Source organism: Pipra filicauda, unplaced genomic scaffold (assembly GCF_003945595.2).
Source record: "Pipra filicauda isolate LSUMZ 115617 unplaced genomic scaffold, ASM394559v2 scaffold95_size2449627_pilon, whole genome shotgun sequence".
NCBI lineage: Eukaryota > Metazoa > Chordata > Aves > Passeriformes > Pipridae > Pipra > Pipra filicauda.
The window spans coordinates 1,707,970-1,723,578 of NW_024105153.1; the positions used below are offsets into that span (position 1 = coordinate 1,707,970).

At 52.1% G+C, this 15,609-nt stretch overlaps 2 protein-coding genes across 5 annotated transcripts; one reads left to right on the plus strand and one right to left on the minus strand.

The window, feature by feature from the left end:
* The first annotated feature begins 1,892 nt into the window (after nt 1–1,892).
* On the plus strand, nt 1,893–10,959 carry SERHL2 (serine hydrolase like 2). Of its 4 annotated transcripts, none has more exons than XM_027722610.2 (12): nt 1,893–1,931; nt 3,340–3,560; nt 3,632–3,745; nt 4,833–4,874; nt 5,625–5,644; nt 5,846–5,920; nt 6,657–6,766; nt 7,033–7,112; nt 7,450–7,484; nt 8,244–8,320; nt 9,772–9,865; nt 10,178–10,959. In XM_027722610.2, the coding sequence occupies exons 2-12, from the start codon at nt 3,413–3,415 to the stop codon at nt 10,292–10,294; spliced, it is 912 nt and encodes a 303-aa protein (XP_027578411.1). In that variant the 5' UTR covers nt 1,893–1,931; nt 3,340–3,412; the 3' UTR covers nt 10,295–10,959. The 4 variants fall into 4 exon arrangements, with proteins under 4 accessions (XP_027578411.1, XP_027578413.1, XP_039247331.1 ...); XM_027722612.2 differs by lacking the exon at nt 1,893–1,931 and adding an exon at nt 2,042–2,963; XM_039391397.1 differs by lacking the exon at nt 1,893–1,931 and adding an exon at nt 2,042–2,227.
* Nucleotides 10,960–11,758: 799 nt separating this feature from the next.
* RRP7A (ribosomal RNA processing 7 homolog A) lies at nt 11,759–15,436 on the minus strand. The gene is made up of 7 exons (XM_027722618.2): nt 15,330–15,436; nt 14,902–15,044; nt 14,546–14,671; nt 14,156–14,279; nt 13,438–13,535; nt 12,822–13,020; nt 11,759–12,328 (listed from the first exon to the last, which is right to left on the minus strand). The coding sequence occupies exons 1-7, from the start codon at nt 15,379–15,381 to the stop codon at nt 12,243–12,245; spliced, it is 828 nt and encodes a 275-aa protein (XP_027578419.1). The 5' UTR covers nt 15,382–15,436; the 3' UTR covers nt 11,759–12,242.
* Nucleotides 15,437–15,609: the final 173 nt, after the last annotated feature.

Sequence of the window (15,609 nt, forward strand, 5' to 3'; positions counted from 1 at the left end):
AACTGGTATTAGGTAGAGTTCAGGACTGACAGATAACTACCACCTACCTACAAGTTCTGTCCAGAACTCTTGGCTGTTAACAAGCTCCCTGGGACCAGCTCCAGCATTTAGCACTCAGAGGATGTTGCTTGTGGGTGCAAGTTCTCAGAGGTGAAGTTCCCAATGCCTCAAACACAAGTGGCAGCTGAGGCCTGGGGATAACCTGTGTTGTGCTTGCATGGCTGGCTGGGCAATGCCACCACCTTCAACAGGCTCATTTCACTGCTCCCCAGGAGCAGATCTGGCTCATGAGTGGCAATGGATTTTCCTGGCCATGGCCTGTTTTTCCATCAGCCTCTGAGGTTTGTGCAAAGAGTCTGCATAACTCCTGCTCATGACACGGGGTCCTGTTCCTCAAGAGTCATGCCACAGACTGAAGAAACACGAGCCTAGCAGCAGCCACTGCCTAACAATTACACTGCCTTCTGATGGCTTCTTTTGAAGAAATTCCTACAATGCACAGGAGGGCCATGCCCTCTGCTAACAGCTGCAGTGATTGATTATTGAGTTCATTCCACAAATCTGTTCTGCCGAACTGTCTCTCACTTTTCACCTTTTGTAATCAGCCACCCACCTCTGACAGTTGCAGGAAAGAAACTATAGAAGGTACTGTGGCCTCTCTCCCTCTTGTAGTCTCCCCAGCACTTGTAGTCTGCTTTCCCACTCCTCCACCATAGAGGCCTAAGAAAAAGCAATACGCTGGACTTTCCAAACCTGTAAAAATTCATGTTCTGATTTCCTTTCTAATGGCTCACCTGGAGGGGAGGCTGTGAGCTGCATAGCACTCTTATTTCTTCTCAGTAATGGGTCCCCAAGGTTATCTTTCAACTGCCGTGGTGCAGAGCCTGTTTTGCCAGGATGAGTTTGAGCTAGGCAGGAGAAACAGGGCTGTAAGCTTCTACACTGGTTTCTTTCAAGCTTTTTAGGCTGTTCTGAAAATGTATTGTGTAATTTAGGAGACTGATGTGCTGAACTGAGCAGAGGGCTTTCAATTATCAATATAAAAATGACTCCCTACGAACAGACATTCATTATGCTCTCTCCAACTGTTTCAGCAAGGTGTGCCACTGCTCACAACGCAATTTGACTTTGCTTCCTTTGACTTCAGAGACCTTGACTGAAGAGAAATGGTTGTGGTCTGCATTAGGCCTAGCAGACTGACTGTTGGAGGGAGTGCAAGGCACCAGCAAACAGCCATACCTGGGTGTTGACTGTCTTGAAACTCGGTCCATGCAGCTGTCACCTTTCTGGGCAACTGGGCAACTAAGGAGGAAAACTATATAGAAACCTCTCCATGTGAGAGGGGTCTGTTTTTGCAGAAGAGGAACAGAGCGGCTAAGGCAGTGCTGTCCACTGTGTATCTGTGGCAGCTTGGCCCCGCAGTAGAGTCAGTTCACTGTGATGGGTCACAGTATGGGAAGGTGACTCTTGTCCCTGGAGCAACATGATTCCAGCAAGTGTTAGGAGTTCAGAAGAGTCTCTCTATCAGAGAGCGACAGAAGTTCAGTGTCGGTGTCAAGCACTGAGCCTGTTTGATGTCATTATGAAGTCCTGGGTCACAGTTAAAACATCTCACACTGTGTCACCACAGTACAGGCAGTTTCTATTGTCAGTAATGTGTCTTCTGAAGGTAGTCAGAGACGCAGCCGTACCTCCCTGATTTTGATTCCTCCCTATCGTGCCCAGGAGGTTGTTTTCAGCTTCAGACCCCACAGACCTTGTTAACTTCTGGTTACTCTCACTGAGCCTGGTCCAAACACAGGCGGGGGCAGAGGCCGGGTTGCCGCGGGGAGGCGGGGAGGGGAGCGGGGCGGTGCAGCCGGGCCGGCCCGCCCTGCTCTGCCGCCGGGCCGAGCCCTCTTGCCGCCGCCTCAGCTCAGCCTCACGGAGCGGTAGGAGGGGGCCGGGGGCCGCGGGGAGCGGGGCAGAGGCGGCCGCAGCGTTGCGGGGTCGGTCTGGGCGCCGAGCAGGTGTCGGTCCCGGGGCAGCCCTTCCCCGGGGTCGGGACCGCGCCCTCCAGGGCGCCCTGAGGCGAAGGTCCGGGTGTAGCGACGCCTCCTGCCCGCCTGGGGAGGCCCCAACCCGGGCCCGTGGGGACCCCAGGGCCGGAGCCCCGCGGGCCCAGGCAGGGCTGCCCGAGGAGGGCGATCAGGCTCTGCCGGGAGCCCAGATCATCGGGAAGGGGCAGGTCCGCGGTCACACCGGGAAGTCAGCCCGCGGTTGGTTGTCAGGATCTGGCCCGGCGAGGGCAGCTGGAGTCAGACACAGCCCCGTGATCAGCAGGCATAGTCACGGTTCCTGAGGGAGGGTGCTGTTGGTGGAGGCTGGCACTCCTGCAGCACTGCTGAGGCTGGTCCTGGGCTGAGCTTAAACAGGGTCATGGAGAGCCCCAGGTTTGGCTGATTGGGACCATCAGGGCCCCGACAGCAGCCTCCCCTCTCAGCCTAACCCCTCTGTCCTCATGCGTTAGAGAGATATGGGCTCAGGAAGGACTTGCTGTAGAGTGATTTAATTGCAGTGCAGTCTCGGGGGGCTATTTAAGGGAGTAGAGACACAAGATAGGGGATATGGCATGAGACACTTGGGGATGGGAATAGTCAGGTTGTCTGTAAGGGGGCCCAGGGCTTGTGGGTAAAGGAGAAGTGTTCAAACCACTATTGGAGGGTCTCCAGAGGCTGGGTAGTGCTGGGGGGTTCACTCAGGAGCTGGGAGTTGAGCAAAGGTCAGGTGTAGCTCCATGATTACCTGGCAGATCGGCAGTAATGAGACAAGTTTGAGGTTGAGCAGATTTGCCTGGTTGTGGACCTGTGTTCCATGCACAGTCCCTGGCCCTGAGGGGTTCACGGGCAGGTAGCAGCTGTGGGGCACGGAGCCATCTGCTCTCTCGAAGGTGCCGACTGGTGGTGCAAGTGAGAAACACCAAGGTAAAAGTGAACAAGGTGGTAACAGTCTACTATTGGAGGCAGCATTCCCCAAACCGTCTTTCTGGTCCAGGACAGGTGCCTGGCTGACTGCAGCTAACTGGGGGAATTCTGCATTGTTCCCTCTTGCCAGATCTCCTGTGCCTTCTGGTCGGGTTGCAGCTGCTGCAGAGACAGAGAGGAGGCTTTCTCCTCCTGCATAGGGAAAGCTTATTTCTTCCTAGGAACATTGCTAGTACGTGCTGGGAGGAGGATTCCCCAAACAGGCAGTCAGGAATGGCAGCTTGGGATGTTGAATGGGGAGCTATAAATCAGCAAGCTGCTAATTAAGACCACAGGAGGCTGGTGAGTTACTAAAGACTTGTTTTATTCTTCTCAGAGCTTTGGACCATTAACAAGACCCCTGGGACCTACTCCCAAGCACGTGGCTCTCCGGTGACCCTATTTTGGGCATGTTCTCAGAGTTGAAGTTCCCTGTACCCTGGGGCCACGTGGCAGCCAAGGCCTGGGGACCCTTGGAGGGACATCCTGTGCTGTGTTTGCATGGCTGGCTAGACAATGCCAACACCTTTGACAAGCTCATTCCATTGCTCCCCAGAGGTAAGTCTGGCTCATCAGGATGGCTCTTATTGTGTGTCAGGGCTGCACATCTTATACTCTCTCCCTTTCAGGCTGCTATTATGTGGCAATGGATTTTTCTGGCCATGGTTTTTCATCCCACCGACCTGCCGGCTGCCCCTACCATTTCCTGGATTATGTGACTGATGTGCGCCGTGTGGCAGATGGTGGGTATTTGAAGGGACCCTTCAGGGGATGCTCGTGCAGAGGGAGCTATATTGCTCCTGCTCCTTACAACAAGCAGGCAGCATTTACTGCTAGGAAAGAATCAATTCCCCCTACTTATCCTGTTTGATGTTAGCCAGTGCTTTGTGACTGAATAAGCGTCCTGCTTTCTCACTGTTTTGCTAGAGAAAGAGACAGTAAGCCCTGGGCAGCGTTTCTATACTAAAAAGAGCAGTAGTGGCGAAGTGGTGGATGCAACTAAATAGTGTTGCCAGACTGACTTTTTGTAAGCAGCCAGTGACCTCTAACCAGTGCTAGGTGTAAGCTGGAGACTCTTCTGGTTCTCTCTGATGGCAGCTTGCTGCTTGCTTTAGTATCATACAAAGAAATCTGAAAGCCAAAGTGTCTTGTGCTCCTAATAACTCCTGATGTAACTGTCTGTATGCTGATCCTGCAGGAGGTTGTGGCACATGCAGTTTTGCATCCCTTATTCAGTACACAAAGAACCTCTAGAAGTTCTCTGATGTTCCAGAGGGTAAAACTCATCTTTCAGTGAGGTATATTTCAGATGGGGAGAACTGAAAAAGCTGTATTTTCCTATAAGCCTCTCAGAGTGCCCTAAAAATGGACTGAAGAGCCTGATGTGCTAAATGGTGTAGAGAATTTTCACATGGAATAATTGTACTTTCCTCAAAGCAGCAGACCTGGTTCTGTGTCCTCAGTTGTCTTGCAGAACACCCTGCAGCAGGATGCTCTGTCAAGGTCTCTCTCTTTCAGCAGATGCTGCCTGGTTAGGCTCCTCTGCTTCTTGCCAGTCTCATGTCTGGCAGTGAACGGGAATTTGCTGGAGTTTGTTTGACATACAGAGAGCTTGAGAGCTGCACGGCTTAACTACCAACAAAATGAAGTGGTGAATGCATTTTTTCTTTAAAATCGGCCTACTTAGCCACCTAGTTTATGGATTAAGAAGCAATTAAGCAGTGCAAAAGCCCTCCTGGGAGAAGGGGCCCATGTTGCTGGAGAAGCAGCAAGATGCTGCTACTCTGGTTTCTAATGCAGCACTATCTGTTTTTGTCTGTTGCCACTTAGCCTTGCAGTGGAGACGGTTCACCCTGATGGGTCACAGTATGGGTAAGTGGCTCTTGTCCTTGTAAGCTGTGAGATTCATGGAAATAGGAGTAGATAATTAACTTACAAGACATGCTGCTAGGAGCTGGGTTAGAATATTTATTATATTGTGTCAAGTACCAGGTTCCTGCTTGAAAAGGAAAAAATTCAAAAGATTCAAAAACCTGCGCCCTTGTCTGAAATGCCTCTGCTTTCAAGACCCTGTAGTACAAACAGTGGTAACTCTTGCTGTGGGCGTTTCCCCACCCCCAGGAAGGAACAGTGATGGGCAAAGAGAGGTGGTCTATGAAGGAGAATTCACAGCCTTCCTTCCTGGTCCCCACAAAGCCTGGGAACAGAGCTCCCATCTCGGTGGGCTATAAAGCTTGCTGAGGGGAACTGGACTCCAGGCTCCACCCCTTTGTGCTTGGAACATGATTTGGTTTTGCCACAATATGGGGTTTGCTCCCCAAGGCTGCTCTGGCCACAGCTCACAGGACCTGCACACCATACCCTTTTAACTAGTAACTCCTCCTTGGCCTTTGCTGCCTGAGAGGGAGGTGGGGGTGGCACAGGATGGGGAATACAGCAAGCCAACAGCCCTGCTCTATGCCTGCAGCCTGCCTGCTGGGAGAGCTCTATCCTGTACTTTGGCTTTGTCCTGTGGTACAATGTGCATTTTTACTTCTCAGGCTGCTCCTGCTGTGGGGAAGGGAAATTTCTGTTACTAGGGGCTGTTCTAGGCATAACTGAGCACCCTTCTCTCCTTCACAGGAGGAGCTGTGGCAGGAATGGTGAGTAAAGCATCATTTCTTCATGGGGTTTGTGATTTCTGCAGCTGCAACAACAAATGGGAGAGGAATGAAGAGACAGACAGTGTGGGACCTGGATCTTGGGAGGAGAGGCCCTTCCCAGACCCTCTCTTCCATGTAGCAGGATAAAGACATCACTCAGTGCTCAGCTTTTCTTTCTCCTGTTGTTTCATCTCTCTTCAGTTCTGCTTCCTTTATCCTGAGATGGTGGACAAGCTGATCCTGCTGGAAAGTCTTGGCTTTCTGCTAGCTCCAGAGGTTAGATTTCATGTGTCCTTCCCTTCGCTTTTTTTAAATACAAAAATAGATGGTTTTTTTCTTTGCTTCATTTGTTCAGAGAAAGCACTGATGTGACCAGTTCCTGGCAGGTCACACAAGTCCCAGGCTCTTCCTTTTGGCAGGCACTGATCTGCTCCTTGTTGCACGGACTGAGGTCCCTACTTAGGGTGGCCCTTGAAGGACCCTTGGCAGTGCTCCATATGATGCAGTCCCTTAGCACCAAAATTGTCTGTGCCGTGCCCGTGTACAAAGGGAAGTGGAGCCTCTGTCCAGGCAGCCGCCAGCTGAGGTTTTCTTTTTGCCAGTGGCTTGTTGGGTGACCTAGGTGCAAGACTGGTGGATTTCTTTTTCTGTTCCTGGCAGGACATAAAGCTACATTCCCAACTTGCCATCATTGCTACCAGATGCTGGAGCTTTGGTTGGCAAAGTGGGACAGAAGCCCTGGGTCAGAGATACCAAATTTTGGACAGTTGTCCTCAACTCAGAAGTGAGGTAGGAAGAGTTAGAAAAGGTTGTAAGGGTAAAAAGTAAGTAAGTTCATTACAGCAGTATCGATGTTCCCTTTTTTCCAGAAATGGGCATTTTTTAATAGGATATCCATAACTGGTACCAGTTCTGGGGGATGTTGAAGGGTGAAATTCCCTCTTCTACCAGCTGATAGGGGGTAAAATGATTCAGAAGAGAGGGGTTACTCCTCTCCCTCTCTGTGTTTCAGGACACTGAGGCATGGCTGAAATCTAAACGGAGGGTGATTGACAGGTTACTGAGTCTAGAGGCAAAGGAGCAAACTCCCAAAGCACGGAGCCCTGAAGCAGCATTGCAGAGGTGAGGCCCCATCTTTCCTCTTCATTTGCTGCCTGCCCTCACCTTGACAGTTATGGCTGAAAGAATGAGAAACTGTCCCTGCACTTCCTCTTTCAAGTCCTCCTGTGGAATCTCAGGAAGACCTTTTGCTTCTGCTGCCAGAAGCTGCTGCATCATCCTGCTCCTTTCTGAAGCAGCCTGAGAGCTTGCTGTCACCTTGTCATGTCATTTTTGTTTTGCTTCCTCCCTTTTCCAGCAGCACTATCTCTCTGCCGTGTCTCCCCCAGGCTCTTAGAAGCGAACAGCCATCTGACAGCAGAGGGTGGAGCAATCCTGCTGCAGCGAGGAGCAACTGAGACACCCGCTGGTAAGGGGCTGCGTGGTGCTGGGCCAGCGTTGGGTGTGGGAAGGGACTGGTGCCAGTAGCCATTGTCTTCTGCAGAGTACAGGATGCCCTAGCTACAATTTTACACAGCCTGAATGGGATCAATTAAGGCTGGAGGCAGAGCTCTCCATTCCCAGCAACTGGGATTGGTGCTCGAGTCCTGGAACAGCTAAAGAGAATAAATCAAAAAAAAGGAGAAATCTGAATTAACACTGTTTCCCTATCTCAAAAAGTCTTGGACAGACCCCACAAGCAAGGAAAACCAGAACAACTCTTGCTCCTGTGAGACATGAAAACCTTCTGTTGTTTTTCTTTCCAGGGCTGGTATATAACAGAGACATGAGAGCCCGTATGGTGAGCATTGCTCTTCTTACTTCTGAGCCCTGAGCTTACAGAAAACTCAGAGATAGTGGAGGCCTGCTCAGTGAGCCCAGGCTCTGCCTTCACCCAGCCATTTACTTTCTGCTTCCCTAATTCCCACGTCTCCTTTAAATGCTGCTGTTAAAAGAGCCTGCACTTGATCATTGACTCAACTTACAGAGTCACTGGAAAATGTTACTGATTTTTTTTTTTTAGAAGTTCTTCTGCCCCAGGGCCTCTGGCCACATTTTCCTGCTGTTATGACTCTTCAGGCAGCAGATGGATGGATGCTTTCTGTCAGCTTCTTTGTCAGGTGACCCATATAAGAAGGGGAAAAGAGTTGAGCAAAGTCTTTACATTTGATATTTTGATAGTTTTGTGCCACTTTTGAGCAAACAGGGCCTCCTCTACCTGTGCTACTGCCAGATATGGAAGCCAGGGTAGTGTACTGTCTCCTTTTTAGTAAAAGGATTTTTAAAGCTTTTCTCTGCTATGAGATCATTCCCGTATGTGCTGCATCCCAGCAGGCAGTGTTGTTGGCAGCCCTGGAATGCAGCTGGACAGAAGGAGCCTTTGCAGAGCCAACTACTCCTGTGCACAGCTCTGGACACTTATCATGTCCCAGCATGGAAGCTTTGGGGCCACTGTTACTTCTACCTTCAGAGCCTCTAGAGCAGGAGGGCTTAGGGGATACCCTCTGCCCTCAGCTGCTGTCCCTGACCTCTGCCACTTTCCCTCTCTTTGCACCTGCAGCAGAGTCGAGAGTCCCTCACAGTGGATCAGTGCGTGAAGCTCCTGCAGAAGATCCAGGACCGTGTTCTCATCATTGTGTGAGTGAGGCATAAGCCAAACCAGCTCTTGCTGCCTCCCTTGGTGGAAGAAATGAAGGCTAGGAAGGAGTCCTCCACTACCCGTCCCTCTACCGCAGTCACCCAGATCTTTGGCCAGTTAGCACAACAGTACAACCTCACATGAGAAGTATTTTCCAGTTTCCCACCACTGCCCTGTGTTAGGCAGGCTCCTGGAACAGGCAGGAGAAACTGGAACATCCTCCCAGCCTGGCACTCTGCTTTCAGGCTGGGTCTCCCTGGTGCAAAGCTGGGAGGAAATGCTAGTCCTGTCCCATCTTCCCCACGCTCCTGGCTTCACGATCCCATTGACCCTACAGCAGGGGGCCATCCTGGCAAATATGTGACCCTCCACAGCATCACTCCAACTTACTGTCCTCCTGAGCTGACTCTACCTCAGGGACAGCAACCCAGCCTGCCCCCTTCTCCAGACCCCAGAACCTCTTGCCTGAGCAAACAGGTGAAACTACAGCAGCCTCCTCCAGCTGGTCCTGGAGCCCCTGGACTGACCAAGCTCCTTCAAGCTCTCCCCTGTGGTGCCCAGGGCAAGAAGCCCTGGGGACATGGCCAGTGGCTTGCGCAGAGCCCTACAAGCTGTTAAACTGTCCCTGGGCAGAGCTTGTTCTGTGAGTCCTCCTCTGCATTTTCCCCATCTCCTTGGAGGGCAAGGTGTGCAGGCTCTGGCTACCTTGGCCTGTGTGGTGCTATTAAAAGATTGTCTAGAAAACGAGAGGAAGTGGTAGCAGTTGAGAAATGAGGTGCAGTTTTGGCTTCCCTGACCTGTTATAGTATCATAAGAGCTTAAGGATATTCCTTCTTGTCCAGAAATGTAACATCATGGTAAGGCCAAGTCCTCAAAGCCACGGAGAGTACATGCCTTTGAGCCTGGGATGTCACCTTGTCCCATCACCTGCAGCACAGTAGGAGACAGCATGATCTTTGCTCTGCAGGAGGTCTAATGCTGGCTTCTCCTGGGAAACTGCCTTCATACCTCCCCCTCCAAGCACGGCACACCCTGTTTAAATCAGCAGTATGGAGGGGCAAAAAGGACAGTGGAGAGAGGTGGAAACTGTAAGGAAGGAAAGAATTAAGGGAGGAAGACAGAACAGGGGCAGGGAATGATGTTCTCAGATCAGTTACAGAGACAGCCCTGGGAGGACAATATTTAACTAGTCTCCACTCTGATACGACTAGGCAGTCACCCAAGGTTTTACACAGATAGTGTGATAGAAAATAACTGCTTAGCCAAGCTGTGCTCTGACTACCACGTATGACACTGTCACCTGGCTGCTTACAAGCAGCCTGGAAAGAACAGTTGGGTCTGTCACACACACACCCCCCGCCACTGTCTTGGGGACACAGCTTCTGCCCAGGGCCTCAGCAAAGTCAAATGGGGGCACACTGCTGTACTGAGCCTTGCTGTTGCTTTTCAGATCACAAGATGGACTTTTGGTACCACACAAGTTACACAGCAGAAATCACTTTGTGAAAGCCATGCGGGAGGCATTTGAGTCTACCCTCAAAGAGGTGAGAGCAAACACCATCCTTACATCTCTACTCTAGGTGCCACTGACCTGGGAGCAGCAGCTGGGAAGCAGCTCACCTTGGTGGACACCCCCCAGTAGGTGACTTGTCCTGAAGGGCACAGCCCTCACGCTTCTTACCCCTCCTGCCGAAGTCCCAAGTTAGTACTGCCCTCTGGACCTAGATCTTCCCTGGTCCTCCCATTCCTGTCCTGCCTCCCTTGCCCCTGCCCCTTCCCCTGAGTGTCACAGCAAGCAGTGTTTGCCTGAGGGACCACTTTCCCAGTCTACATCTTCTTGTGTCCCTTCTGTCCAGCACATCCAGCTAGTCGAGGTGCCTGGGAGTCATTTTGTGCACCTGAACGAGCCTGAGGTGGTGTCTGGGATCATCAGCAACTTCCTGACAGTTCAGAACACTAGAGCTAGACTCTAAGAAACCCCAGTGGCTGCAGCAGTCCAGGAGAACTGGGAGCTAAAAAGCAGGCTCCGGCAGAATTGTCACCATTCCTACCTCACATCCAACTCCTCCCATCATGATACTCTTTCCCGCGCTTAGCTCACTGCAGAGTGGAAGCATGTCTGCCAGGGGTTCTCTGAAGGAGAGCTGAGCAAAATATCTCAGTTGTCAAAGGGAAGAGGAATCCCTACTCTATTTCCAGCTCTCTGAGTACAGGGATGGCGGCCCAAAGTGGCCTTCCCCTTGGCTTGTTCCAAACTTGCACCCTGAAAGAGTGCAGGAATACAGGCAGAGGCATCCTCTGTGACAGCAGCAGCGCCAGCTTTGACACTGCAAGAGAGGTGGCTCATCTTGCCTCCTCCCTGAGGATGGTGTGGCCAGGCTGCTCCCAGGATTAAACCTGATGAAAAACAAGTGAAGTTTCCTGCTTCTCCACTTACTTCCATAGGGGCCTGAGCTCAGAGGGCCTCAGTGTCTTTGTTCTACTCGGAGAGCTGGTGTTTTTTTAGAAGTCAGCTTAAATAAGAGCTCACCTGGGCACAGAAGCCCATTTTAATGAATGTCACTAATCTTCTGTCACTAATGGAAAAGTTGGCAGAGATGATTTCTGTCCTAAATAAAGATTAATCTCCTAATGTTAAGTCCGTCTTCTTGATTCAATAGGAGAGCAAACCTCCCTTCTCTTTTGGGATGCTCACCCAAGCAGCTAAAACATATCTTAGGAGGCAGCAATTTTTACATACAGTCCACCTTAGATAAGGCATATTAAGGATCTGCCTCCCAGCTAAATTAATGCAAAAAGCCAACTAAAGCAGCAACACAAGCAATGCAAACTGTATTTGCAGTGGGCTTTCCAGGAAAAGGTAAATCCATTTTAAATCAGCTCTGTGGAATTTACCAGCACTTCCACCTTACATTCACGGTCACACCTGCATTGAGGCTGCAGGCAGTAAAATAAATGTGTTAAAGCCTGGGGCTGGGCAGGTTACTTTGATCACAGAGTGTGCTGGGGTGACCTATCACTAAGTCCAAAGCTGCACAGATGTTATATGTGCAGTACAAAAGCACTGATCCACACCTAGATGTGCCTGCTGCCACCTTTCCCTGCCTTCTGTGGGCTGGTGACAAGTTAAGTGGATACAGGCCTTAGAGAGTCTGGTTTCTCATTCCAAGGCCAGGCTGCTTGAAGTGGCACTTGTTCTTGCAACAGTGCCAGACAACAGACATTTCCCATGGCCAAGATAGGGCTGCAGAGCTCCACGCACAGCTGGATGACTGGGCAACTCAACACCTGGCTGAGAGGGAACTGGTAGGGCACTTACCAAACCACTGATCTTTCCTTGTGACAACAGGTCACAAGGATCTCTCCAGCTGGGCTTTTCCCAAAGTCACTTCCCTCCTCTCCTTATCCCCAGATAAAATGTGCAAAGGAGCACCAGCTTACAAGCCATGAGTTTTACTGCCAGCCCAGCACACAAGAAGTCGTTCCCCACAGCAGACTAGGGTGAGAGAGAAGCATTCCCATGCTTTGAGAACGTAGCAGCAGTTTATTTACAGTTCTTCAGCCATTCTCTGCCCCTGCAGAGGCTGTGCTAGGTCAATCCCAGTTCTCACCAAGCTTTAGGAGAGCCTGAGGTGGCAGGGAGATACAGGTTGTCACAGAATGTGCCTCAGCCCCCCTGACCTGAGCACCCTGGGAAGTGGTGCCACAGGGCCAAATAACAGCCAGGAGAGCAGGAGGATACTGGTGCAAGTAAAGAGAACTCCTCTCCAGCAGCAGTTGCTGGGATCTCCCGTTTCAGATCCAAGGGCAGAGACAACCCAAAGCTGCCTCAAGTCCTTGAAATCCTTTGGCAAATGGAGTCAGTAGGCATCTTCTCCCATCCTCTCCAGCACAGGCACCTGAGGAACAGCTCAGCATAACTTAGTACGGCCGAAACTTGCGCTGGGCTCGCATCAACGCAATCCTCTGCTTGTCCTCCTCGAATTTCTTCCTCAACTGGGCAATGTCTAAAACATGGAAAAAGAGAACAGGTCACACGGGAGCAGTAGATCTCCCTCTCCTGGGAGCTTCACTTCCACAAACCAGGAGGGGCTCAGTCCCAACAGCTGCAAACACACACTTCCCAGAGCGGGTCCTTTTACACTTGGGCTGAGTGCCAAACCGGGGCTCTGGCCCTTCACCTCTGGCAGTGTTGCAGCTCCCTCTTGGGGAGGAAACTGGATATTTTCTCCCTTCAATCACTGCCTTCGTGCAGACTAAATAAACATCTTGGAATACCACGACCTGCACACTCTCCCACAAAATATTCCAGCAGCCCTTTCTAGGACAGGTGGTGGCAAGAGGCCTCTCAAGAGTTAGTGAGGCCAATCGCACCCATCCAGCCAGCTGTTCAGCAGCAGCTGGATGTAGCCTCCCCTTCAGCGGAAGGAAGACGGATGTTCTTTGAGCCACAGTGTGAGACAAGAGACATGGGCAGGGGTAGGAGACTTGGACACTCACGCTCTCTCTTGGTCTCGCGATGCTGCCAGGCATAGAAGTTGAGCAGCTCTTTGCGGGCCCTTTTCTGTTTCTCCTTCTCCAGCACCCGCAGATTGGCAGCCTCTGTCCGGGGCAGGCCAGGCTTCCGGCCCTTTCGCGTTACCTTCACCCAGCCCTCCTCATCTGGAACACCCTCCTCCTTGGCCGCTTTGGCTTCTTCCTGTAAAGACAGGAGGGTAAGACAGCTCAGTGCATGCAGATGGGCTGCCAGCCAGCCTGATGCACAGGTCCCTCAGCCCTAGCTTAAACACATGCAAAGCTAGAGCTCCTGCTTCCACACAAGATTTAAAGGAAGGTGTGGCACCAGGGGCGTAGGTATTCAACTTGCAGTCACAACACTGCATGCCAGCCAGGACTTTATTTGTGGATACCTGTTGTAAGGCCTGAGTGGAAGAGTCAGGTGTTGCAAACCAAACCAGGGCCTGACTGCCCACCAGGTACTGAGAGTAAAAGACCTCTGCCAAACACTGGGACCCTCTGCCTTTTCCACTGTGACTGGGGCACTGAGAAATCTCTCTTCCTTTCCTCTCCCCCAAACACACCACTTAGCTGGGTTCCCTCCCCAGCCTGGCCTCACCTCTGCCATCTTTTTGTCATAGTCTTGCATGTAGGCATCCACCTCAGCCTTAAGCTCCTTCGGATCCACGACAGAAGCCTCATAGCTGGCAATCCACTCTGGGACAGAGAGGGCACAAGTCAGCAGTAGCCACTGTTAGAAGCAGGCCCCAGTGAGATGCCTTTGGGCAGCTCTAGAGTGAACTGCTACAGGGTAAGGACTCTGTTCCCATTTCTGTTCAGCTTCCCCACTGCCACAGATCAACCGACTTGTGGCCGAGGGCACAGCCAACAAGCAATGAGCAGAGCTTGCAACTTTCCCTGGCAGAAGTGAACTAGCCCTACCCCAAGGAGTACAACACTCAGGGCTGGGTTCCTGTCAAGGGGTTGTATCTGAAGTGCTGTCATCTTGACAAACACCTGGTGCCTGTTAGTGAGTCTGGATTCCATTTTGAGGGCAAGATGCAGACAGTATCTCTGAATCTATATGATACTGAAAAGATGTCGGGAAAACCCCCTCTTCCAAGCGACCCCATTCTCCCATACGGTCACTGGACTAGACTACAACACCCAGTACAATAAGATTTGTACCCTGTGTACAATAACAGAAGCAGGACAACAAAACACTGAACATCTCCCAGCTTAGTACAAAATGGGACATGCAGGGTAGGATTCAGCAAGTAATGAGTATAGTTTTTTCCTAATATTAGCTAGTAGAAAGATAGCTAGGGCTGACGTACTGCTAATGCCGGTTTTCACAGGGTGGGTCTCTGTTGATATTAGCAAGGGACCTTCCTGTGACAGAGCCTTGGCTGCCTGGACACCCGCTGGTTTCCTGAACACCACATATGCTACTTGAAATCCCTAAAAGAAAAAGACACCCAGATCAGTCAGATACATTGGGGAGACTGCATGGAGTTGCAGTATAAATAACATTAAACAGTAAAATAAAAATCAAACCACAAATTGCAGTGGGATAGGAAAAAAAAATAACATAAACTTAAATATGTAATCATGTCACCCGATGCCCTGAAATGGCTGCCTTTATCTCATGTTCCAAAGAGAACCATTCAGTGCTTGCCATCTTTTCCCCTTAAAGCACCAGTATTCCTCTGCCCCCCGAGCTTTACCGTTATAGTTTTGCGGTTGAAGAATTTGGACGTCGGCTTTTCTTTTTTCTCTCCTGGCCCTGGCTTGTCACAGATGTCCACAGACTGCACATGCCCGCAGCGGGAGAACAGCCTAGACAGAGAATCCTTGACACGGAGAGTAAGAGAAAACACGCGGTACAGCAAAGCAGGAGCGATGCCCCTCCCCGCCCTCTCACGCACAGACTGCAGCACACTTCGGGCGGCTCTGCCCGCAGATACCCCGCCTCACGCCGCCTCCTGTGCCCGCAGCTACTCTCGAGACGCGCCGGCTCCTGCGGCGAGGCCCTCGGCCTCCAGCCGCCCCCTCGCTCGGTGCGACCCCCAGCCCCACTCACCGGGCCGCAGTACGGGGGCACGTTGAGGACGAAGAGCGTGCGGCGAGGCGGGTGCGCCGTGTCGGCCCCTTCCCGCACCTGGTGCTCCTTCACCAACAAGCAATGGGGCGAACGCTGCCGTTCCCCGAACTTCACCGCCAGAGCTGCGAGGGACGCACCGGTTACAGACGCCGCTGTCGCCGCGGCCCCGCTCCGGTGGCCCCTCATCCGTGTACCCCGCCGGCCCGCTCCCGGTGCCCCCCGTTGCCCCAAGCACCCTCATCCATGTACCCTGACGCCCCACTCCCGGTGCCCGCCGCTGCCCCGAGCTCCCTCACGCGTGTGTCCCGCCGGCCCCGCTCCCGGTGCCCCCCGCTGCCCCAAGCCCCCTCACCCATGTACCCTGACAGCCCCGCTCCCGGGGCCCGCCGCTGCCCCGAGCCCCTCACCCGTGTAACCCGCCGGCGCCGCTCCCGCCACGCGCTCCGTGGCGGCCGCCATCTTCTCTCCGCGAGCGGCGGGCGCGGGGGCCGCCGGGACATGTAGTCTTCAGCCGCGGCGCCGCGCTGCTAATGGCGGCTGCGTGTCCCTCGGGCCGGGCAACGCCTGCCGAGCGCAGGGACTCGCCAAATTCCCGAGGGTCGGGTTCACCTTTCCATAAAAACAGTGTAAAACGCAGGCACTTAAGCCTAGAGAGGCAAATAGATCTTAAAGATATGTAAAAACATT